This window comes from Anas acuta, chromosome 5 (genome assembly GCF_963932015.1).
Source record: "Anas acuta chromosome 5, bAnaAcu1.1, whole genome shotgun sequence".
Classification (NCBI taxonomy): domain Eukaryota; kingdom Metazoa; phylum Chordata; class Aves; order Anseriformes; family Anatidae; genus Anas; species Anas acuta.
Window position 1 is genome coordinate 22,834,812 of NC_088983.1, and position 25,130 is coordinate 22,859,941.

A 25,130-nucleotide genomic window follows, 5' to 3' on the forward strand; every position below is an offset into this window, starting at 1 on the left:
GGAAGTTGTGTAAGCATGTGTGTGGATACCTGGGGTCAAAAAAAAAAAAAAAAAAACACAAAACAAACAGCTGGTCAAAATTTCTCACAACTCCTTACTTAATAGGGGATGAGACTGCTCCAGCTTCAGCAGTTTCCACTCAGCTCTGAAAAACCTTCAGCAGCTGTTAGTGAGGAGCCAAGGATGTGAGGGTAAGTCAAGGTGAGAGGAGGAAGGAGTGACCCCCATTCCTACAGCCAGACCCTTACCCCACAGGCCAGGACACAGCACCTGAGCAGCCACACAGCACCAGCACCCTGCCAGCAGGGGAAAGCCCCTGCCTGGCATCACACTAGACTCATAGAGGTGCTAATTTTATCCTGTCTGGCTTAGCCAAACTCAGGGATGTCCTGGGTCCTCTGCTTTTGCTCTAGCACCAACCTGTCATCACCTCCCCAGTACCCCTGTATCCCACAGCCACAAGTCCATCTCTCCCAACACACCTGCCAGAGGGAGGAAGTGCTCCTAATCCCAGTGTTGGCCAAACAGTTCTTCCATCATTTCTTAGTTCCTAAGCTCAAGGGTTTTGCACTTTTAAGGTGTTTCCACTCTGAAAGATTCACCTTCTAGAGTCCCTTATCACTTTCTCCTGAAATGTCTGGTGTCCACATTTCACCAGAAGTTGCCTGGCTCTGCTCTTGCATGCACCTTGTTGAATCAGAATTTAGCTGAACCAGCTATCTTCCTATGTGTCATCAGTAGCCCTGCAGAGAAAATTATAATTGTGGGGCAGGGAACATACTCATTTCTCATTTATTTTCAACACATGACAGGATTTACTTCCAGGATCCTGCTCAAACAGGGAAGATGAAAGCAGAGGTAGAAGAGATTCTTTCATTCATATCCTATCACCTATTTTTATGCACACAGCTTTTCCCAACTCATCCAGGAAATCCATCCGGAGCAAGCCCAACCTGTGGTATGGCCATTGTCTCCCCAAAAGACTTACTCTGTGATCTTTCCAGTGAGCATTTCCACAAGTCATGGTAAAGATTTACTTGTGCAGTTTCTTCTGTTGTTACTCCTTGTGTTGTCCTGAGCAGCCTGCTCTCTGACACTTTTTTTGAAGTAATACCCTATAGAATACCCTATAGGTGCACATAACCCCCCTAGACTTAAAATGGGGATTGACCAGGCAATACACAAACCATCATGTATGTTTTCCCTTCTGTTTCCTACCTGCACACGTGCCACACAGCTTTAATCAGTCCATTAGCTCACCCGGATCTATGTGCTGCAACTCCAAGTCTCCAGCCATGCTGCTGGGCCCATGGAGGGAGCTCTGCTACTGGCAGGTGCTGTGCAAGTCTGCACGGTGACAACGCATGGGGAATGGCTGCAGCCTACCTCACAAGCCCTCTGCCTTTGCTCAAAGATCATCCCCCATCACCGTGCTCTCCATTTAGACCAATTTTCCCACAAAGCCACTCCATTTTTTACAATCATCCAAGCCCCTGATAAGATTCTCAGGAGTAGGTCACAACAGAAGACAGGCTGCTTCTAATTGACTGGAGATACAATGCTGCTACACATGATAATGTTTGGGCTGTTGCCTTTTCTTGATTTTTCATGTCCTTTTCCAAGCTCTTGCCTAATTTGTCAGCTTGTCACGTTCCTCCCTAGGCGTATCTGCATTTCCAATTGTTATTCCCCCCATTTATTCTGCACTGATCCCAACTGTATGTGATTACTTCTTGCATACACGAGATTTATCTGAGGAGCCTACTCTTGTATTTGTTAGGGAGGACTGCAAGTCTTACCACTGAATTTGAGAGCAGCAGGGTTAGTTAGGCCTAGGCCCCATGGGAAGATCCCTTCATTGTTATTTTCTCTTCTTTTTGGATTCATCTGCAAGTTCCTAGGTTTGATGTTGGCCCCAAGGGGGAAGGTTTCAGTATCCCTCCTTGCACTCTCCACTGCTCTGACACTCCACCTTGCCCTTCTGCCATCTATATTTCAGCTAAGGATATTGTATTTAACATGTTCTGAGGATGTAGCTACACTGGAGTTAAATTTGTGCCTGACATAACCCTATTAATCCTCTGAGCTTCAGCAAAGAAAACTGTGGTGTGTTAGGTTCCTGACATCATTTCTGTTTTTAAGTACTTGGATTTGTTACCTGGAAACTAATAGGCATGGGCACTTACCTGTGATTTTAGTACTGCCCAGTTTCACCTGCTACTTCACTTATATACATTTCATTCTCTTAATTTCTGTCTTTATGTAATCATTGCTCTCATCCTCATTAGCATTTCCTCTCTCCTTCTTCCCATTTCTATCTTTTTTTTCCTCTGTCTCTTTAAAATTAAATATTGCCCAGCACTGCCCATGTGGGTGATGTGAATGCTAAGAGGGAAGGCTGCTGTGGAGACTAGATTCGAGCTGCCTCGCTGGGAATCAATGAGGCATGGAGGGCTCGTCTAGCTCCCGAAATGCTGAAAGAAACCAGGGCGTATCAGTGGCAGCTGAATATGCACTTGAGAGGAAGGAAGGGGGCCCACCTCTGAGCGCCTGGCTCAGCCTCTGAGATGCACCACGCAGACAGGCAGAGGTGGCTGCTTTGGTAATTGAACAGAGGCTAACCTCGGGGTGGCTTTCCACATCTCCTGCAGAAGTGAGATTGCTGGATGGAGCCCCACGGAGCAGCAGGGGTTTGCAGGGAGCAGACAGCCTGCCCTGCTCCATCTACCCAGTGAGCTATGAAACACAGCTGGTACCGGCCATGCTACGAGGATGCAGTGCTGAGAGAGGAAGGAGCTGGCTCGCATGCAGGCAAAGGGAAGGCAGGTCAGGGGCACACATTAACCCTGCCATTAAACTGCAGGGAAATTAAACTGTACACAATACCTAGGCCTTAAAACTACACCTAGGCAGACATACCCCACCCAAACCCACCCACAACATATCCACTAGGTGCAAATACTGCACTTACCCCTTCGTGTTCTCCCCATACTTCCTCAACACACAGACTGCCCACAACACCCCAAGACAGCCCCATAAACCTCTCTATATAAGCAGATATACATGTACATGCTGCTTCCACTCTTCAGCCATCTCTCTCCCCCCACCACACTCCCATCTTCTCTACTATTGCCTTTGCACACTGTTGCCTCCTCCCTCCCTCTCACCATGTTAGTTGTGCTCCTTGGAACTCCTTTCCTCCACCTGGGAGTTGTGAGGAGACCTCCTTTCCTATGGAGCAGGACTCCAAGCAGCAGAGTGCCCTCTCTAAATGCCAGGGCTACTTTTTTTATACCTAGCAAACGCAGGCACCCACCTCTGCTCTCGGTGCTGTAGCCTGCTGAGGGTTAACAGTGACACAGACTCCTTGGATACTGCACTACCTGACTGCAAGCACCAAAAGTGATTTATGTTATTATTTTCTTTAGGGGTTAATTAGGGGCTCGAGAAAGTAAAGGGCTGTCAGTGCCAGCTGGAATTGGTCTATTGCAGCCAGGGGAGAGCAGTCTTTCCTCCCAGAGCCCTGCTAATGCATCTTTGTCCCAAACAGCCCCTACCTCTTTGCCCAGATCCTCACGGATGACTTGCTCAACCTCCTGCCTGGTGCTCTGCGGGGCCTGGCTGTGCAGCACCTTGAGGGTGCGGGTGTACTCCTCGGGCAGCAGGTAGTCCAACGCTCCCAGGTGCTGTCCCACCTTGATGAAGGTGCCTCGGTTGGCGCAGCACAGCTCCCGGAGGCGCTCAGCAGAGCGCAGGTGCACCTGCGGAGAGAACAGAACATCAGCCAGGCCCCTTTGCTGCCTGTTACACAGCAAAAGGGATTTCCACGTGTACCTGCACCATGCACATGGCACGTAGGCATCATGGTCAGTGACAGAAAATTAGTTTTTGGCTCTGCCTTGGGCTACGTCCTTGAGCACACGATGTCCACCCACAGACAGCACTGGTTCATCACTGTGATCTATCACTGTGATCCACTGCTATGAGCCCCCTGTTAAAAGGCAATTGTCAGGACCACAACCATGGTTAGCAGACTCAAGGAGAGCACAGGGAAATCAAGTGAGGAGAAAACCATGGATACCGTCCCAAGAGCTTCCAGAAAACTGGAAGAAAAGTTAAAACCATCATTAAAATCACCAGTACTACAGATGTCTCTTTGGCAGTGAGGAAGGGCACTATGTGGGCCATCCTTCATCCTACTCTGCTCACTTCAGAACACCACAAGGGGACATTGCATCTCTCCAGTCAAGCCACATCTTAGACTTACTGCTCACATCGCCGAAGTCCACTGACACAGTAGTTTTAGAAACTTGGGATTAGGAGACTTGCCAGCTTTGCTCACGTTGGCCAAGAAGCACCCAAATGACAAAACTTATCGCCCACCACTTGCCCAGTCTGGATTTCAGCTCCTGAAGCTCATTCTGCCGCTCAAAACCAGACCAGCCACCATATCTTCTAGTGACATTGATTTATTCTGCCTTTATTGCTCTCACTAGGAATGCCTCCTGCCAAGGACACAGCTACACTCAATATTCTTTAAGAAATTTCAGATAAGCTTACCCTGATACATTAATAAAATCTAAGCAAATCAATGCCAAAAAAAAAAAAAATGTTCTGCACCCATCTCCTGGCAATGCCTGGCACCTATCTGAATGGAGGCTCCTCATTCCTCTGGCTTCCATGTCATATGTCATTGAAGGTCAAATCCTGTGTCTGCAGACCCCATCCGCCCAGGAGACACCAAGATCCTGTGAAGGACTCCAAAAAAGCCTTACACACACAGACACACACACACCCCCCTATTCCCCATCTGCCCTCCACGCCAAGCAGCGCGGTGTCACATCACGGGACAGGGTGAATGTCTCGCTTGTGGGGAATGTGTCAGGGGACAGGCTGGGTGCTGAGCTGCAAGTACATAAAATACAGGCCTGGGGGAGTGTGAGGAGAAAGCCTGATGTGAGAGTCTCACACTCCGTTTGGGAGACTTGACAGCTTGCTGCACGCACGCACGCCCCCCCGCACTTCCCTAGGTGGGCACGCACAGGCAAGCAGAACTGGCACTCGGAGCGTGCTTGTCCCAGCACATTGCCTGCCCAAAATACTCACAGATGCACAGGTAGAAAACAACATCCGCAAGCATCCCTGAAGCCTCCCATGTGATTGTGCTGCATTTTATGTACCTGCTTTAAAGCTCCTGCTGTAACAAGCAGGGCTCTGCCCTGGCTGTTTTTCCGCTCTCCTCTGTGTGCCAAGAGGCAAAAGCAGGCCAAAAGGGAATAGGGAAAAGGAGCTGTGAAAGCGGCCGAGAAAGCAAGAAGAGCAGGGAGGGAGTAATGGGATGAAAGAGAAAGGCAGTGGGAGGGAGGGAGCCAGAGCAGCTGGGTAGTTTGTCACAGCACAGGGAGTTCAGCCCATTACAGGGAAACAGCTTTAATGCAGCTCCAATAATTGCCCTCTGCACGCTGCCTCCAGCAGGGGAGGAACCCCCCTGCCGACAGCAGAGCCGTGCCTGGCTCCCCCCAGGGTGTGGGGCCAGCTGCAGCCCAGGGCACAGGCAGGAGCCAGGCCCAGCTCCTCGCAGATACACTCCAAAAGCTCCAGCACTGAGCGAGGGCCAGCCAGGGCTTGCCATCCCCCCAGATGCAGCAGGAGCTCATCGAGAGACCCCACAGTGCTGTGTGGCTCAAAGCAGAGCAGCCACGACCCCGGGGCAGCCAGCTCGGGCTAGAGGCACTGGCTCCAGTGTGCCCACCTGCCCCATCCAGATCACCAAGGGCTGGCAAATGACCAAAAGCAGCCAAGAGTATGGAGAAGTCAAGTAGCTGAGTGTACAACTGAACATACACACGGATGCAAGGTCATGCCTGTCACTTCACGTCTGCAGTGGAAGAGGAAATTTCAGCCCTCCCAGACTTATCCATCTTACAGAGAACTTGTTTTGCCTCATGAACTCAGCAGTCCTCAACAACAGAGATGAGGGCATCCTCACAGAGGGCTCTAGGAACAAAACAGGTCAAAAACCCTATGCGCAGCATCCTCCAGTGCTTTCATGATTGGTCTGGTTAACACTCCTGAGAGACAGCCACCCTGGATGGCGGTCAGGACCAGGGAATGCAAGCTCCTGCCTCTCTTAGAGAAAGAGATGGCCAGACAGCATGTTTGGGAAGAAGGAAATCTACCTGTAGCCCTGAATTTAACAGAACTCCAGTCTGCATTGAAGGCAGAATTGAGAATGAAGTGGGGCTGTGATTCCAGCTTCCAAAGTCTTTTCTTACCAACCAGGTCAGGATGTTTGGCAGAAAAATGTTCCTAATGTTATCTATTAATCACCTGGATCTCTGCAAGCCAGGTCATGGTCCAGACATAGCATTTGTTTCTCTGATATAGGACCTTTTCCTAATCATAAGTGAAGTGTCACATTCCTTCCACAGTGTCTGATGCTCTTGACTCACGTTACTGTCCTACCTTTAAGAAACTGGGTAAACGGAAATCCCCCAGAATGGCTCAGTGCTTTTCTCCAACAAATCTCACAAGATACTGCTCTTTGTTACACATGCAATACTTTGAAGATTCTTCTTATCAGGGAAAAGAGCTGGGAGTAACAGCTAGTTAGGCATGGACCTGCTTCTACACATCATGCCTAGGAGCACCCTGTAGAGAAAGGAAGCACTGAATATACAGAGGATTACCAAGAATAAGCCCCCCTCGGGAAGCACTTCAGATCCCAAATGTTGCCTGAGTGTGTATAGGGCTCTTTGCCCAGTCCACATGGGCATCTCTTTCTCTCTCTCCCCCCCCTTGCTCCAATTTCAGCAGGACCAGTTATCCACTGGCCCACCACATGGCTATCAGACCTATATGGTTTGCCTAAACCCTGGGTAGAGTGGGATTAACACTGATGATTGAAATTGTTCCATCTGGGCCATAACAGAAGGAGTAAGTCTCAGGTGTGGAAAGAACACAACTCTGGGATAAAGCACATACCCTGCAAACACAGGTGCAAAGGGACATTTTTCTTTTAAGTTTACCCTCGATGTAGAAGCAGCTCTGTTCTGTTCCAGTCATTTTGATGCTTTTGAAGAAATTTTTACCTGGATAAAGAGCTGTTTTTCAGAGCACCAGATGCACAGGTGTCACAAACAGGTAGGCACTAACCCAGCCTTAAAAATAAAGGAACTGATTTAGAAAAAAATAAATACCAATGTTAAAACACACTGGTGCAAACCTGAGTATCGGATTTGTTGACAGATCTGGTGATAAAAGGGCTCAGAAAGGCCATTGAGGACAGTAAGGTAAGCGGCGGAAGCCATTCTCTGCATGAAAAATCCTTCAGAAAAGTCATTCCAACCCTGAGGGGCATCCTCACAGCTGGCAAAACGTGAAATGAGGATTAGGAATGCAGAGAGAAAATTTGAAATGCAATTAGTCAAAGACATAACAAACAAGTCACCAGAAATTCCCGATGATGACTGTTGCCTCCAGGAACCCTACAAACACAGATGCCTCACACAAAGGACATCAGGCTGGATTTTGTGGAAGACAGGTCTGGAAAAGCTGCTCCTTCCACTCACCTCCACACCGGAGAGCACCCTGGGACAGGTGAGCAGGACCAGTTCCACACCTCCTGGCTGCCCACTCACATCCCACCTGCTCCCTACCTGAACAAGGGAGGGGAGGAGATGCCCTCTCATGCCACCGACCATTCCAAGACAGCATTTCAACAAGACGTCTCCAGGAAACACCTTGAACACCTCAATCACATAAAAATTACAAATGATTTTAAAAGGTAGCTGAAACATTAATAATCATAACAAAAAGCGGATCACACATTAAAAGGGTTAGGAAGGAGAACAAATGTTGCCCTGTTTTTAAGAAAAGTCCAGAGTAATCTGGGAAATTATAGCCCCATTAGCTTTTATTCTGTCTGAACTAAATTAGTTGAGACAATAATTACGAAGAGTACCAAAAATAATCTAGCTAAATGTGATATGAACAGAAAAAGCAAAAGGAAAACAGGGAGGTTAGGAGGAAAAAAAAATCGTTCTTCACCAGTCCACTAAAATACTCCGAGCATGTTAATGCAACAGTCAATGAAAGTAAAAGGGAAGATATTTATCAGGACTTTCAAGTGGCTTTCAATAAATTCCTCCACAAAAAAAAAAAAAAAAATCAAGCAATTATTAGACAAGATGCAAGAACACCCTTTTACTTGCTCATTTCATCCCATTCCCTGCTCAGAAATCCCTCCTTGCCACACCAAGCCCAGCACTACAGAAAGCAGCAGTGGGGGACTTAGTGATTAGGACAGAAGTGCCACATTTAGTGGTGTTTTTACCACAGCTCCATTCCAGCCTGCTCTGAGCAGTTTTAGACAAGGTGATATTGCAGAAACCCTGTCCACATTAGCACCTGCAATGTTGTTACTTCCAGGGAGGCTGAACTAGCAGGAGAAACATCAAGAAATGTGATGAAAACGCAGGTAGAGGTAGTACCCACAAGGCAGAAGGGGCTCTACTACAAATGAGTTCCCTGCATCGCTGTCAACAGCTAACATCAGAGCATCCTGTCCCACCCCCTCCTGCACCAAAGTTTAATTTCCCTGCTAGTGGTAGGAAGGAGAGAACAGTGCAGTGACAAAACTTCCAGGAGAAGCAACAGAAATTATTCTCCACTATGGGAACATAAACCCTGCCACATCCCTACCAAAGATAGGTGAGCAATCAACAGACGGGCAGATCACCCCCAGCATGGATGGCTGCAAGGTTACACATATTGGAAAGAGCAATTTATCCTCCTGCACACACTGATGGGCTCTAAATTAACTGTAACCACTGAACGCTTGCATCATGTTGCTGTGGACGGCTCAGTGGAGGCACCTGCTCAATGCACAGTGGGGGTCAGGAAAAAACAAACAAGCTGCTTAACTGTGTTTGGAAAGGGAAAGAAAAAAATGTTAAAAATATCAAAATGCCATTGTATAAATTGAAAGCGCAAACCTCACCTTGGATGCTGGACATACCATCGCAGAAAAAGGTATGGAAGAAAAAACAAAGAGGATAGAGAAGGAGAGAAAAAAATTATCATGGTCCTGAAAAGAGCCCATAAAAAGAGATTTAAAATGTTAGGGGGCAGTTTTGATTAGAGAGTTGATGCATAAGAAAGAAAGGAGTTACATGAAAAAATAAAAATCAAATCTCCCACTCCCATTTCCAGCTCTCACAAAACAGCAAATAGGGCATTCCACAAAGCAACAGCCCTTTTAGTTATTTTTTTTACATCCCATTTTGCACAGTACAGCATTAACCAATGGCACTCACTGTCAGAGGATAGAGAAGCCAAGAGCTTAATGGAATTCAGAAAGGCTTTAGACATTTATGATAAAACAACCATACCTGATTTAATATGGAGCTTTTCATCTCTAAAAGTGCTTTTACAAAGCTCTTTACAAAACTCAGGATCGCTATCCCCCATTTTACAGACTCATAAGAACATTACGTGTAATAAAATGTCTAAAGGGCTTTAAACACTCTTGCTCAAGGCATCAAGACAAAAATTACCCTATTGATCGGCCCCAGTGAGAGACAGAATGCAAACAGGGTGCACTGATGCTCCCAGCATCATTAAAATCTCTTAAGAACCTATTTGGTGGATTCATCTCCCACACTCCAATTATATCAGTCACCTCTTCTGCTGGGGGTTCAACTGGTTCCCAAAAATCTTCTGTATCAGCTCAATTCTGCATCACTGCAAGGACTTCGGACGCTGGTGATGTCTGTGACTCCTTGCTTTCTCCCCATGGCACAGCAGAAGTACCACTCAGGGTCATTTATATTAAGCCTTTGGGATGCTGGGAGGTATCTCGTGGTGCAGGGTGTGTGGGAACATCCCAGGTATATATTCTGTGGGCTCTCCCAGGGATGTCTGCAGCAGCAGGACACTGCACTGGAAGAGCCAGGCTGCCCCTTGGACTCCGCTGTCCCATACAGTGGAAGGGAAGACAGCATCACCCTCCTGCAACGGGTATCCCCAGAACGCCTTCAGCGGCGTGTGGAGACAACACATGTCAGAGGAGACAGGAAAGCAATCTAGACACATCCCTTTCTCTTCCACACCTGATGACAGAGCCACGTGCACATGACTGGTAGAACTACAGAACAGCTTTAAATGACCCAGGGCAGCACAAACTGGAGAAGAACAAAGAAGTCCACTCCCACTTCACACAGAGACTTCAAGCAAGTGCCATGCCAAGTATCTGTGGAGATGTTTAGGGAGCATGCAGCTGTTGGTGAGGTGAATAGGGAACTTGGGTCCTTTAAAAACCACAACAGAAAACCTAGAACCCATTGCAGCAACAGCGTGGTTGGGTCCAAGGGGCTCTTATCCCCTCTTCCACCCACTGTAAGCACACAGTTCATATAAACTGCTATAGCCTGCACTAACACTATCAGCCTGGTAATCAAACTGACTGACAGCAGGGATGCTGCACTGAGACACAACTCTAAATGGAATTCTTATTACCTCTTTTATATACTATCTTTTCTGCCTGCTTTTTACAGAAGCTTGATCTTCTGCACACCAGATATTTCCCATTCAAATGCTTCCTTACAGTAGGACTTACTGATCACACTGCTGATCGCAGGCTGAGCACGCATCTTTGGAATTGGAAAAACTCCTGGTGCAGCGTACCCCATGATCTAATACTTCATTATTTGTGTCAGGTACGTGTAACATTCATACGGGTTTATCTGTGGGTGTCTAACCACAGGAGACCAGGGCATTTCAGAAATCCTCACTTAAGCAGGTGTGTTGTCACCCTTTTAGTCCTGTACTTTTTGGTTAGTTCCACTTAGGGCAAACCCTGGGTAAAAAGGCATCCACCAATTCTCAGTTTGGACTGCCAGAGCTCAAAAGAGTCCTAGCAGAGACCAAAATCCTTCAGAAGTTGTAGCACAACAGCAGGTAGCCAGTGGGACAGCCAGGAAGTAGGAAAGAGTTATAGCTTGCAAAGGATACAGGACAGAGATGATCCCTTAAGACTGAAGTGACAATGTCCTAGCCCCCTCAGTTCCATGTCACACAACCAGCAGGATGGCCACTGAACTGCACAAACAGAAGGATAGACGCAGTGAACCTGCGTCAGCTGAAATCTGGTGTTGGCCTTGCATCACCAGCGCTAAAGCAACTGAAATTAATGCAAAAGAAACATTTTGCCATTAAATGAAATGCTCTCTGGAAATCAGAAAGTTTGGAAAAGCCTTTTCTAAGCCAGCCCACTCCCCACTGAACAGATATGCAACCTCTCACCCTTTGAACCATCAAAACTGCAAATTTCCATGCAGAAGCACCCGCAGGCACTGCCTACAGCGCACTAATATCACAAGGTGGTTCTCAACCATTTGGAGGACTGGTGTCTAACAGGAGGCCTAGCAACAAGGCCCTAGTTAGGGACACCCCGCGATTAGGGACCCATTTACACTCGGCTGAGGTCCATCTCTTTGACCAGTCTCATCCAGGCTGCAGTGGGAGAAGGAAGCAGCACTGCTCAACCCCAGCACCAAGCACCAGCAGCCACCTTGCTGATCCCTGCCGGCTGCTGCATGCACAGCCAGCGCCAATCGGCTGCTTGAGTTCCATCTTCATTTTGCTCCAAGCTCGGTCATTTGTGCTCTGATTATCTCTCATTACTGACGACCTTGCTGTAATGAGTTTTAATCTGCCTCGTATTAATTAGAAACATTTTCATTAGCCAGCTCAATTTTAGGTAAATAGCTAATAGAAGCAACTGAGCTGCAATTAGTTATCTGTGGGGCAGTTCAGGAAAAAAATCAGAAGGGAGCAGCTGTTCCCATCTAAACACCTCTGTGATATAATGCAACTATTCTTTCTAAGTCTCCTTAGCAGGGACAACAAGGAGTGCACAGAAGGGATGGTCAGATACAAGGGAAAAATAACAGCTGAAATAACTGGGATGTTGCACTTCTACAGCTATGGCATTACCTGCCCAAGCTCACCAACTAATGGTTCCAGATCCAACTGCTGAACACAGCAATCTGAAAGTCAAGTTGACCCCCTTCTGCCTCCAAACATCACAGGCTCATAGTCTAGGAGCCTTAACCATAAGACTGTTTAATACTCTTACTGCCAGTTTCACATACACCTCTAAAAGCATTTCACGAAGGCAAACCCTCTTTCTTCTCCTTTGACCCAAGGAAATGAACTCATACGAATGAAACAATTCAACTGGGTCCCACAAGGAACACCACTGGCAGCTCCCAAAGCTCCCAAATCTGTTCTTTGTGCTAGATTACCTACATGACACACCTGACACAAAAGGACAGGCAGAACTTTGCAAAAAGACCATCTCTTACCGGTCAGGTTTATCTCAGAGACATTTTTTGCTTCTAGCACCTATGTCTGTCTGTTTCAGATGGTCTCTCCTTCACAGTTAGAGAAGCTGATGATTTACTGTAAATACACACCAAAGTAACACCAGGGCAGGTATCACCTCACTACAGATATGAAAGTTAAACTTTGGAAGGTAAAAAGGGAAGAGAAATTTACAACAGTAAGATGTTCTGAAGCCTCTGGGCAGTATGGGAAACTTACACGCCAAAGCCTGATCTAGTTCTGAGGAAACTTGGAGGGCACCAATGCAAAAGGAAGGCTCGTTTCCATTCCGTATGTTAAATCAGACATTTTGTATCTCACATACGAGTGAAGCTCTCACACAGCTCCCTCCTATCACTGTCATGCCTATATCTTTTATTTACAATGCTAAGATAATCCCAATGTTGTTCTCAGACCCTTTTTGCTGAACCCTTTTTGGGTTCTGCCAGATCTGCAATCCACCCACCAAGGATGTCTGGCACACGGCTGGGCTCCTGGACTGGCAGAGGACTCTCGGGGCAGTGCAGGAACCGTGCCATACGCCAGGACTCTGCTGGCAGGCCATCTGCAGGCTTACCCCTATATCCATCCCCCAGATGATCTCACACAGGTATGGAGATGCCTTGTTGCATCCACCTTTCCTATTGGAAAGGAGAACTGTGGAGTTGTGTCCAACACACAGCATGAAGTCCATTCTCTCTTGAAGCTGTTTTCAACCCCGAGAGAAGCGCTCTCCAGAAAACAATACTCCAAAAACAACCCGTGACGCAACAGACCCTTCACACAGCCTCTCTTTTGGGGTAGGTACGCTTACATGAATGGTAACAACTCATCAAGATAAGATCAGGTCTTAAGATCAGAGCACCCATGGAGGAGAGGAACTCGCTCAGCACCGCGGCTGCACGGAGGCATATGCAGAAGCCGCACGTGTCTTAATCCATTGATCACAGTGCCTGCAGCTCCTGGTACAGAGGCAGGTGAAACGATAATAAATGTGACACAGCATCTTTCAGAACCTTGCTAACAAAATTAATTCAGCTCAGCTTGGATCAAATCATGTGGGCTGGCAGTAGAAACAAGCTGAGGGTTGTAAAGACACCATCTTAAACGTCTGTGTGTTTAGCTATGGGGGGGGGCTCCCAGCCATCAGTCCTATTAAACCCTGCTTTTTTTTGTTGTTTGTTTTTGCTATTTTCAGTTGCTGTAAGGAGCAAGATCAACTGAGATGTTATATTCACAAGTGTTCCCTAAACAGAAACTGCTGACAACACACCCTACAGATTCCGGAGACTAATAACCTAACAGCAAGAAATAATTTTGAGCAGCAAAAATTACCTAAAGGGAGAATGCTCCCCAGACAGCCATAGGCATGCAAGGAAACACTGGGTAGGCAGTAGCATGGGATGGGAGTGCTGGTCCTGGGCCATGGGGAGGGTGGGGAAATGAGCTCAATCGAGGCCACAGTAGGGATTAGCTGCCACTGAATCAGTTCTGGCTATGCACAGGGAAGCTGCACACTGGGGAGAAGGGTATGGAGATGGTCTCTTCACTTAAAAAAAAGTCCAAAGTCCCAGATAAAGTAGAGCAAAACAAACAAGGCGGAGTATGTCAGGAGCCCCTACAAGACAGCTGAACCAGAATGGCGTCAGGAGGAGTTTCGTGACTTGCTTTAATAATAGAACTAGGTGATACCAGGCAGATTAACTTGGTAACATTTTCCAACTGCTCAAGAGGTCAGACGCTGTAAATGGGAAAGGAAGCACACAGAGTGTTACCAGGTATAGCAAAGAGGTGGAAGACGAGATAAAATCAGTATCAAGGCCATCTGTTCAGTGCTGAATATTCCTGGCCTCCAAAGGAAAGTGAAGGAGCCTAGCAGCAGAGATGAAGATGAACACCTGACAGCTTCTTCCCTTAGTACCCATACTCCATCCTGCAATAAAACGGAGCTGGAAAAGCCACAGAGTGCGGATGAACCACACTGACTGGCCAGGTATGTCAGGATGGATGTTCCAAACAGAAGGAAAGATGGAGAAAGCTCAGCAACGTCTCACCGAGCTCAGCAGCAGTGGGCCAAGACAGGGCAGCATCACACAGTCTGCTCTCCCCAGTGTGGGGGTGCGGGGAAGAAGGAAGCGCAGAGGCAGCCGCTGCAGCTGGAGGGGAGAAATCGTCACATCCACTTTGTCAGCACCACAGAATCCGGGCTGACATTTTTCTCTTCCCAGCAGTCGAATCCCACCCTACCAGCTGCACGTCACAGCTGACCTCCAGTCAGGACCTATCTCAGTCAACGTCAGGCGATGAAGCCCTGCGACAGCAGCTTCTCCCCCTTGTGCATATGCAGCGTCTCTCCTGGCAGGTCACTCCAGCGGCCGGGACAGCACAGCAACCAGGCTCCCTCAGTCACGGCCACACAGACGAGCACCAGCACTCACAGTTTGGTCACAGAGCACAGAAAGAAGAAATTCCATCGCAGCCTCTCTAGAGACCTCAGCAAGACATTGCCTTACCAAATTGACAGAGGCAGATTCTTTTCCCCTTCTTTAATCTGAGAAGCTCTGACCTTTAAGGTACAGCCCTCTTCCCAGAGGAACAGGGTGCCTGAAGAGGAGAGAGACAGCAACACATGAAATACCTAGAAGTGATTAAATTAGATTGACTAGGAAGTCAGGAAAGATAACAACCATGGGATTACGCTGTCAATTCCAAAAAACTGCAGTGACTGTCATAGCACTACGTCCAACAGAAGGAGAGTGGCTGTGGCGGCACTAAGTCATCATCAGTGGTATAGCACGGTCCTAGTTTAAAAAATCCTATGATGAAGAGTGGAAAAAAAAAGAAAAAATGTCCCTTTGTTACTCAGCAGATCTGTTCCCCTCTGGGTATCAGCCAGAGTTGCTGACTTCAGTGAAAAATACATAAATTACTCTCCAGCTTTTTCCTCCAGCAAAGAGCACAGAGCTACACACCCTGAAAGGCTGCTGGTGTCTATTGGCACCCCAGCAATGATCCCACCATGGGAGACTGAGCTGATGTCTCTCCTGATCCATGTACAATCAGTAGACTTGCTAAACTGCAATTAGAAGGTCAGATCCTTCCTCACGGCCACTCCTCTGCTTTCATACTGGAAACATTAGGTTTGTATAGGTGCCGATGGGAGGAGGATTGGGAAAAAATGGGCTTATGTGGGTGCTACTGGAGATAGCACTTGGTCTACTGAATCTTCCTGGCTGCACAAGCAAGAGAGAACCTATATTGGCTTTGAGGGTGCCACTTAAAAAAAAAAAAAAAGGCATGAGATAGCAGTTCAAAAAAGTAAAAATATTTGACATGGCATCATGTTGAGATAAACAAAACAACAGCCCAGGTGAACCTGTATGTTGGTAAGTCATTATCCAGAGCAGATTACTTCTGCTCCCACCGTAGGCAGAAGGAATTACCCCCAGCAGTACCGGAGACAATTGCCTTTATTGCAGTTGGTATCACAATGAACAACACTTGGCTGGGGCTCACTGAGGATGTGAAGGGAATAAAATTGAGATCATCTTTATATACGCTTACATATTCAACATTTTGCCCTTTCCATTGCCAGGTGTTGAGTTCTCTCTCTCATCTAAGAGATGAATGAGCATCCACAAGGTAGGGATGCTGCATTTGTAAATGTCAAATATATTATAAGAAACAAGAGGAAAAGAGTCAGTAAAGCTGTTGAATGTCTTCTTTCATTCTAAATTTAAGAAAACAGAGCATCCCTCCACCTGCAGACTCACTGTAAGCCACTATTTTACTTCTGAGGAACTGGGTACAACAAGAAATATTGTCAGTGCCTGGGGAGCTGGGCACACAGCCGACAAGAAAAAGAGCAGAAAGCCTCCACCTTCAGGTTACCTAACCCAAGACCACAGTGACTGGTCCATAGTCTGGACAAGTGGTTCAGCCTAGGGCATATTCTGAAATGATCTCTGCCCAATTGCCTGTGAAAGAATCTCTCTACCCTTACCCTCCTCCACCCTCCCAGAGAAGCAGCTACAAACAGCAAGAAATGGGCTTTATCCAGTGGAAATCTAGGATAGTTTTTTTCCTTAATATGAGATGTTGATTACTACAGATCACCTCTGCAAGTACCCCAAGGAGCAGGGTAAGAGAAGCCTATTCCATCATCACTCAATTACAACTCTTCTGTGGACAAAACTACAAATCTGGCAGCGCCTGCCACAATTTGAGAAACAAAACATCACCTAGGAGGTTTCAGTCTGAATCTCACGTGGCAAATGTTGAGGTTCCTTTGAGAAAAGGACAAGAACCTGATATAAGAGACTAACAGCAGACAAAAAAAAAAAACATACAAAGGTGGCACTGCAGTGGAGACAATAGGCAAGAGACTCTTCATCAATTGACAAGTCAAAAATAGGCCGTTTCTAATGTTGACTAGAGGGTAAACAGTAAGCTCAAGGCAAAAGGCCTATCACAAATGCAATCAGTACAAAACTTGAAAAAAATAATACTTATGAGGATTTTCTGAAGAATTAGACATTGCTGGCAAAATACAATCACTTGGGATAGTCCCAAAGACAAAACTTGCATGCCAAAAAAGACCACGGAGAATTGCCATCATGCAAGATTGACATGAAGCAAAGCAATGAGAAGAAATCAGATGCCAGTAATCCATAAGCAATGCTGTCTGTGACTTCCAGTATATTTAAGATTAAAATATTTACATACTTGACAGAGACGCAGAGATTCTATGAAGGAGGCCGAATTCACAGTGAAACAGGAACAGGCCTCCTCCAGGAGGCTGCTTTAAATCTATGTTAAGTCCATTCTAGATCCTAAAATAAGCTCCTTCTTAATCGTGTGCTCATCAGCACCTAGGATTCACTGGCATCCCACAGTAGGCAGTCAGTGATGAGATGCACATCTCACTGCCTCTTCAAACGCCCTGTAAGCAAGTCTACATAAATTGTTGTCCTGACTACACATAGCTGGGTGAACTCCTAAACGCAGCCATGAGCAATTCGGGTATTTCTAACTCCTGTGCTCTTGGGCTTGGACAACGCTTCAGTCACAGGGAGGCAGAGTGCCTCAATCACTCCCACCACAGGAATGCAGCTTACTGGTTAGGGCCACCCCACACCAGTCCTCAGAATAATTTAGGACAGGTAGTCTGCAACTTCCAGAGGGACACGGGCAGGCAGAACATCATTGGCCACTTGGAACTCAACCAGCACATCGGATCTGACATTCCTCACACCAGGAACCCTCAGTGGCCATAAAACAGCCTAAGTAATGACTTTGTCTGGTTCTAAAATCCATCGAACCCACACGTCCAGCATTCCTCACTTCCAAGCCTTCACAACACTGCTCACCCATGACCCCATCAGTCCAATCCCAACCATGAATACTTCCCCTCCATATGGCAATGCCCTGTCTCATGCTTATTTTGGCACGTGATACTGGGAAGCCAAAAGCTCAATAAAAGCAAGTTTGGAAACACATTCTACACACTATTCCTAGGCTTGCAAATCCCTCATCTCCAGCAAAATACGTATTGGTTTACAGTAAAGCACATGTTCCTAACAGTTATATGGGAGCTGTTAGATTTTACTATTCAATTGCCTGAAAGGAGGAAAAGAAATCTCCTCTGTTGGCCTATTAATCTGTCATAACGAGACTCTTCATAATTAATTTGTCCCTAACAGTTGCTTTGTAATGATAGCGAGAGAATATTTCAGGAATGGCAATTACCTCCGGTGTCAAAATGATGAGGAAAACAAATGTTCAACCATCAACAAAATGCAGTGCCTTTTCCACTCCCACCCGATGGTGGGTGACAGCACTGCACATCGGAATTACAGTGCGGTTAATTACTAGGCATGTTGCAATTGAGAATTCATTTCCCTTCTTGAGATGAAATTTGTTGAGCAATGCAGGTGGAAGGAGGGGCATCTGCTACTGGGATGGTGGTTGTGTCTTATCTGTACATTATTTCTTTAATTAACTACACATATGTCCAGTAATTATAAGCAGTAAATGTTTTTGGAGATATTTTAAGCAACCTTCCTTCATTAGCTGCATATACGCCCGACCATTTCAAAGATTTTGCAAAAGGACAGAACGTCTTTTTTTGTTGTTGCTTTATTTAAATTTACTATCCTTCAAATAAAAGCCACAAACCTGCATTAGTCTTTCAATACTAATATGAAAGGTAACAGCCGCTGTAGGCTGCTCGTAAATGAAAGAGTTTCTTGAACTGGAAGCTCATTAAATTTGAGCACGTTATGGAACCTGATGTCTGACTATTTTGGGAGTGAGATTTCTAGGAAAGAAGTTAAAGCATGCGTAGGTGCTCATCTCTCCAGGTGAAGATCAAGCTCAGCCATTGCAGGGAGCCTTACTCTAGAAAAGGACTGGGAAAGGAAATTCTCCTGGCTCAGCTGCTATTGACACAAGCGTGCAAAGCTGCAGCGTGGAAGACCTGCCTGGGGTTGGCAATGAATCCACACAGGACCTGGGTCTTGATTTTCTCTGAAAAAAATCAATCTTGTGGCAAACCTTTGCCATGTGAGGCACCAGTAAGTGCGGTGCTGGGTGAAGAAAGTCTGTGCCCCCTCTGGTAAAAGCCCTGCAGGAGGGGGGAGTAAGTCTGTGCAGAGACAGCATGGGAAGCTGCCTGTGTGCAGATGGGAATACACCAGGAGAGGTGCCTGTGTAAAGCTACTGCTGCTTGTATTTTACCCAGTCCTGAGCCACACCAAGCTCTTGCTACCCCAAAATCAAAATATAGGTTTGGAAGAATCAGACATCACCCTCGTTCCTGGTACACACAGTCCCTAACCCATGGCCTCTGGGGCCAGTGAAGGTGGAGGGAAGCTGCAGTGGATGTAAGCCCTGGCAGTCAGGGAGGCAGGAGCTCGTACAGCTCTTGGGAGCCCTCCCCATGCAGCAGGTTGCAGATATCTCAGCTTCAAGTGAACAGCCCAGCACAAGCACCAGCCCAGGGTGAGGAAAACATGGCCCCAGCTAACAGCCTTGCTGCTGCTCGCTCCCCATCGCTCAGGAGTGATCATTTCATCACGACGTTGCTCAGTCAAGGATCACCACTCTGTGTCTTGGCAATGGATGTCTCCCAATTCAGATTACCACAGCAAAACCTCAGCTTACTGAAAGAAATACAAGCAGGGAAGCTGTCCTGTAAAAGAAGAGATAGAGAACAGGCACTACCAGGGCACTGCAGAGATGAGAAAGCTCCTGCTGGGCTCTGGAAATGCCCAGCTGCGATGCCTGACTGTGAACACAAAGGAAAGGGCTCCGGGGAAGAAAGCCTATCTTCCCTACTTCTTTTCACACAACAATCCTACAATAAACAAATAGGAGTGCAAAGCCTGCTGCCCTTCAGCAATGCTGAAAAAAACAACTTGTGTTCAGAGCAACCCTACGATAACAAACAGGCTGCACGGATACAGAGTTCACAGGCAACTCAAAGCCAATATATTTTCCAACAGAAACTGCAGGGGCAGTAAAGGCATTTTAGGAGCTGTTTTTTTGAAAAGCAATTCTGCTAGTGACCTTTTCAGTGAATTTACCTCTAAATTCAGCAAAGCTGGCAAGGCAGTAAATGGGTGCAAGCTTGGCAGGAGGCATTTCATAAAGCACCGTGCATGCGTGTGTATGTGCAGGCTCACACGCAGCTTCATTGTTGAAGTGGAGCTAGGAACAGAGCAGAGGCTGTATGAAGATGACCCTTGCCACTATGTTTATCTGCTCCCTGTGGGCCCCTTCCAAGTCACATCAGCTCAGTACACTGACAAAAACAAGTTGTTACTGGTGTCAGACCTGCCAAGATGCTGCTGCTGCTGCAGAGGAGGGAACAGCAAGCTGCTCTGATGGTGCACCATCAGCACAATTTGCAGTCACTCAGACAGGGCTCCTTCTCTCTCAAAATAAAAAAGAGGAATGGGAGAAACCCCAAACCAATGCTATTGGGATCAGAAGTACACTTAACTATGGTAGCAGGGAATGTAATTACTATCTTGGATTCACTCAAAGCCATCTTTGACTCTGTCTTGGAAGTGGCCTGACAAAGTCTGGCCTGGCCCTGAGGCACTAGATGGAGAAAGACAGCAGAGTTGCCTTCAGGGATACCTTTACCTCAAGTATGCAACTTGCGTAGCCCTCACACAGGTGAAAGGGTTTGCCTGAAACCCACCAAGACGCCTTCCACATTGCAAGAACTTCAGGGAAGCGTTTGCAAGACAGCACCCAGCACAGCCATCCCCTCCGCACTCACTTCCCAGACCAAATGAAGACACTGGCTTGACAGGTAAGGTAATTGTGTGCTACCCTCCAGCACATTCTTTTATCAGATACACTTTGGGGAGGATGTGATAAGGTCACTGGTTTAGCAGAGCAAATCCACAGTTTTCAGCTCTTCTCTAAAATTCCAACCTGGCCTGCTATATGAAATATCCTCTGCATGCAACATTTCAACTTTGCTGTACTCTATCCCCATCTGAATGTTTAGATATCTATTTTTCCCCAATCTCAGACAGTATTATTTCGATTCTCAAGACAGATTTTTTTTTTTTAATAGGTAAAGCACTGGTTACCTGCCATCTCTATTGATTTAACAGGCAGCCTCCAACAACCAAGTTGTTTCAGCTTCTGTCAGTTCCCATGAAGGGCTGGGCCATGTTCTTCTGAGGTCCCTTCCAGCATGGGCTGTTGTATGATTCTTTGAGGTTATCTAAACCAACCTTGTGTTCAAGGCTACACAATTCCTCATTAAGGAAACATCCTATCAAAGGGTCTGATCCAAAGTCAATGGGAGCAGTCTTAAGTTCCTTAAAGTAGCATCTTATGCAATCCTGCTTTCTTTTTGCTTCCTTCCCTCTTCAACTTTGAGAAATCTTGTGTCTATTTGCAACACTCACACCTGGGGTGTAAATCTAGGCAAATAAGTCTCAACCACACACTCTTCAGAGCCTCTCTTTCCAAGTCTCACTTTGCATTAAGTGTTCATTCTACATTAGGACTCAAGGTGTAGTCCAAACACTAGATCAAATAAAATTATTTCTTCACTTCCCAGTTGCTCCTTTTATAGTGCTCCTCATGGTGCAAGCTCCTCGCAGCCTACATCCTTCAAGAGCTCCCTGATGGGTTCCTCACTGCACCAGCTGAAATGTTCTTCAGATGTTCCTCTGGCTATTAGGTACCTCTTCAGAAGCTCTAAGGATGCAGGGATTCAAATGCAAAGGGATAGCCCCACCTGGAGGACAGAAGGCAAAACACTCACAAGGCCCATAGCTTCATTCTGCTGGGGAGCTGCCAGGAATGTGCAGGACCACTTAGGCAATTCTCTGTGCAGACCAGAGGATCTCACACATGCTCCTGGAGAGAAGCATTTCAGGAATGAGGGTGCAGAGCCAGCAAGACAAGTGCAGTAGATGAGGCACTGCCTCTTGTCCCCTCACCTCTCTCCTTCCTCCTCCTCCAGAAGCGTCACAATGGCCCATTTCTCTGAATAAATCCCTGCAGAGGTCTGAAGAACATCCTGTTTTCTAGGCACACATCCCAAAAAATGGACCTCCCTGCAATGCTACTAAATTAAAACCTAGAGATGTTGTGGCCATAAGGTTCAGCTGACAGCACTCTAGAAAGCAGAAGGAGGAAAAGGAAGTTTCTTATAATTGTAAGATTTATTTTACAGCTTGTTATGTGTTTGCAGTGCAAAGCTTTCATGCTTTATGTGTTGGCAGGAAGTTTGCTAGACAGCAGTGCTCAAATGGAGAGTCATCAAGCCAACAGCTGGCCCTGCTAGTAGCTTCTTTCAACTGCATTAGCACCAACCCTGCCTTCTAGATGAAGAGATATCCTGGGGAGGACATAATGGGGCAACCTCACATGATCGGCTCAGGGACTGTAGATGGGCTGTGAGGCTCTTCACCTCTTACTGGTTCCCATTTAGCTTGGTGACAGGAAGTCACTGCCACCTAATGGCTATTCCATGTCTCGTAAGGGAGCTCTTTTGCTCCTCAGCCCAGTTCACCACAAATTCAAGTCGAAGGGAACCACCACTGCATGCCCTGAATGTGGTGCGGAACAGCCCCCGGTCCCTGCTCAGGGCTGGCTGAAGGAATACCACGGAGACCTCCCAGGCATCGCTCTCTGCAGACACAGCCCAGCTCCATCATGAAGGAACTATTTTAAGATAGCCCTTCCTACTAAGGCACACAGCATTACTTAACCATGGGGAAGGGCCACAGACACAGGCTGTTTTACTGGTCTGAGCTATCCAGGAATTGGAGGCTATTTTTGGAAAAAATAAGCATGTGTGCTCACTCTTTCTTTCCAGGGCAGTAGGATCCTTCAGTCAGGCAACTTCACCATGAAACATCTCTTTTTTGATAATACCCACCTCACTTTGAGAAATAAAGTCAACATACACCAGGAATAACTCTTATGGAGGAAGAAATCCTATTCTGTGTAACGATGACACAAGATGACACCTTCCAAATATTTGCCCAGCTACTGACAGCCCAATAACCAAGAGTTTGAATGAGAACAACCACATTCTGCTCTCAAAAGGAAGAAAGTTAATTAACCTCCCCAAATGTCTTTTCCCTGACAAAGCAATTCTGTTGCCAGCAAAGTTAATTCAAGAATGGATTCTCACTGTCTCCAGAGACACCTGGACCAGAGATCCTTTCTCTCCTTGCCATCTCCTCTCAGTTTAAAAAAATACCTGCATCAACATTTGCAGCAGTACCTTCTGTCGTACATCAGCAGATGACAAGATTTTCAGCTGTGGCCACTAGTGCAGAAACCTGCAAGATGACTGACCCGCTGCGATCCTCTCACTACAATGACAACAACATAGGAGCCCACTGATGCCAGCCCTTAAACAAACAGCTCGTTGCGAGATACCTCCTGACTGACAGCAGGATCAACAGAAATTGATGCCGGCAATATAAGAAGCGTCAACCAAGACATGCAGGTGCTGTGATGAGAGCCACGCTGGAAATGTCACAGAGTAGGCTGACTCGGGACTGGGGAGACAAATACTCAAGGAGGCTGAAGATTATCAGAGAAATGCAGCCCTCTACAGAACAAAATTGTTTGTTGAGGAAGTAATAGGTAAGGAATGTCCCACTTGGGAAATGGCTCTGTGCCCTCCTCTGATCCTCGATACAAGCAGAGGCAGGCACAGAAAGAAATGCCCAAGTGTACTAGTACAAAGATGGTCAGAACCACTTCGTGGAAGAGACAAGCACTGAAGAAAGCTCAAAGCTCCCCAGATGTTACTGACACTGGACTTACAGACATACAGAGTCTTCGGGCTAACCATGGCTACAGCTTGGTCTTGCCATCAGTACGTTGGCAATACCATCACAAGCAGGACAAAGGCAGCTAGCCCAGGAAAGGGCTCAGGAGAACGACCCAGTCCCACGTATGGTCCAGCCACCAGTGGTGCGCTGAAGCGAGCGCTGCTTTACCCCTGATAAGGCAGTGGAAGCAATGGAAAAGATAAGACTTCTTTCCTCTTCATTGCTGTTTAATAAGAGCTACGAGTGCCTTCAGGAAGGTGGCTCCTCATGTCTCCTGGCTGATGGAAAAAACAGAGATGCGTAAGTGATTTAAACCAGCCCCAGGGACACACAGTGACATTCCAGCTACTGCTTCCTGCCCTGTGGAAAGCAGAAAATACTTCCCTGATCTACTGACCATAAAAGGTGCTGAGATCTGGGTAGTTGAGGACATTAGCATCAAAGTGGTGCGTGAGGAACAGAAAAATAGAGTAAGATTGAAGAGTTTTCCTTGGAGCTACATTGGAACCTGGCTAAAAGCCCCCAGGGAACCCATTTCCTTTTTAATCTGCTCAGCATTTAATTGCTTCCTAATGACTATGTCCCTGTTTCACCCCAACAGGCTCAGGGACTGGTGCTGCCACTAAGGCTTCCCATCTCCCAGCTGAGCCCGTGGGTTCCCCTTTAGAAGCCCTGGTTTGGAGGCTGGCTGGGAATCCACCAAGAGTTAAGCATTATCATTTGCACTCGAGTAGCACCCATCAGTATGCTGAGCACCAGGAGGAGCTACACAGCAGGGAGCCCTTCCCCATTCCCAGATGCAAGCCCAGACACAAGTGCAGCTGCACTGACCCCCTCACCAGAGGAAGAAGCACAGCAGCTGCACCCAGACCTGCTGGCACTATCCGCAGTCCCGGGGACACCAAGGCCCTGCCTCGCAGCATCTCTGTTCCAAGCACAGCACCAGAAATGAAGCTGGAAATCAGTAAACAATTCACGCACACGTTTAAAAGGGAAGTCCAAACTCAGCATATGAAGAGGAGGTGCAGCTGGCTTCAGGGGAGGAACAGCAAGCCAAAAGAATACAATGAATGTCTGAAAGCACCAAAGATCTATCCAGGAGAGAGGCAAGTATGAGTAACATCTAAATAAATATCCTTTACATACAACACATACTTGGGAGGGTCATTAACAACCTCTTGGTCCCATCCAGTGATTAACCTTCAGTAACAACTCAACAGATCTTAAAAGTCACCCCCTTCTGAGCTGGTCCAACACCAACAAACTCAGCTCCCACAGGCAGTTCAAAGAGCTGCAAGATGGTAAAAACTTGGTTGCCATCCACTTGGAGCTGCAGTGAGATAAAGGGTTTGTCGTGCAGTGCTCTACGCCCAGAAAATCCTCTGCTGCCAAGCTGATGCTTTCCTAGCACAAGCA

At 46.8% G+C, this 25,130-nt stretch overlaps 1 protein-coding gene across 7 annotated transcripts in view; it reads right to left on the minus strand.

Annotated features, from left to right (window-relative positions):
- The window catches only part of ADCK1 (aarF domain containing kinase 1), an 84,335-nt gene that overhangs the window by 43,651 nt on the left and 15,554 nt on the right, over window positions 1-25,130 (minus strand). For 6 of the 7 annotated variants that reach the window (XM_068683078.1, XM_068683077.1, XM_068683079.1 and 3 more), the window contains exon 4: window positions 3,558-3,761. The exons of the other annotated variant lie outside the window; for it this stretch is intronic. In XM_068683078.1, the coding sequence (XP_068539179.1) occupies window positions 3,558-3,761 (204 nt within the window). The remainder of the gene's footprint in view (window positions 1-3,557; window positions 3,762-25,130) is intronic. 7 annotated transcript variants of the gene reach the window in all.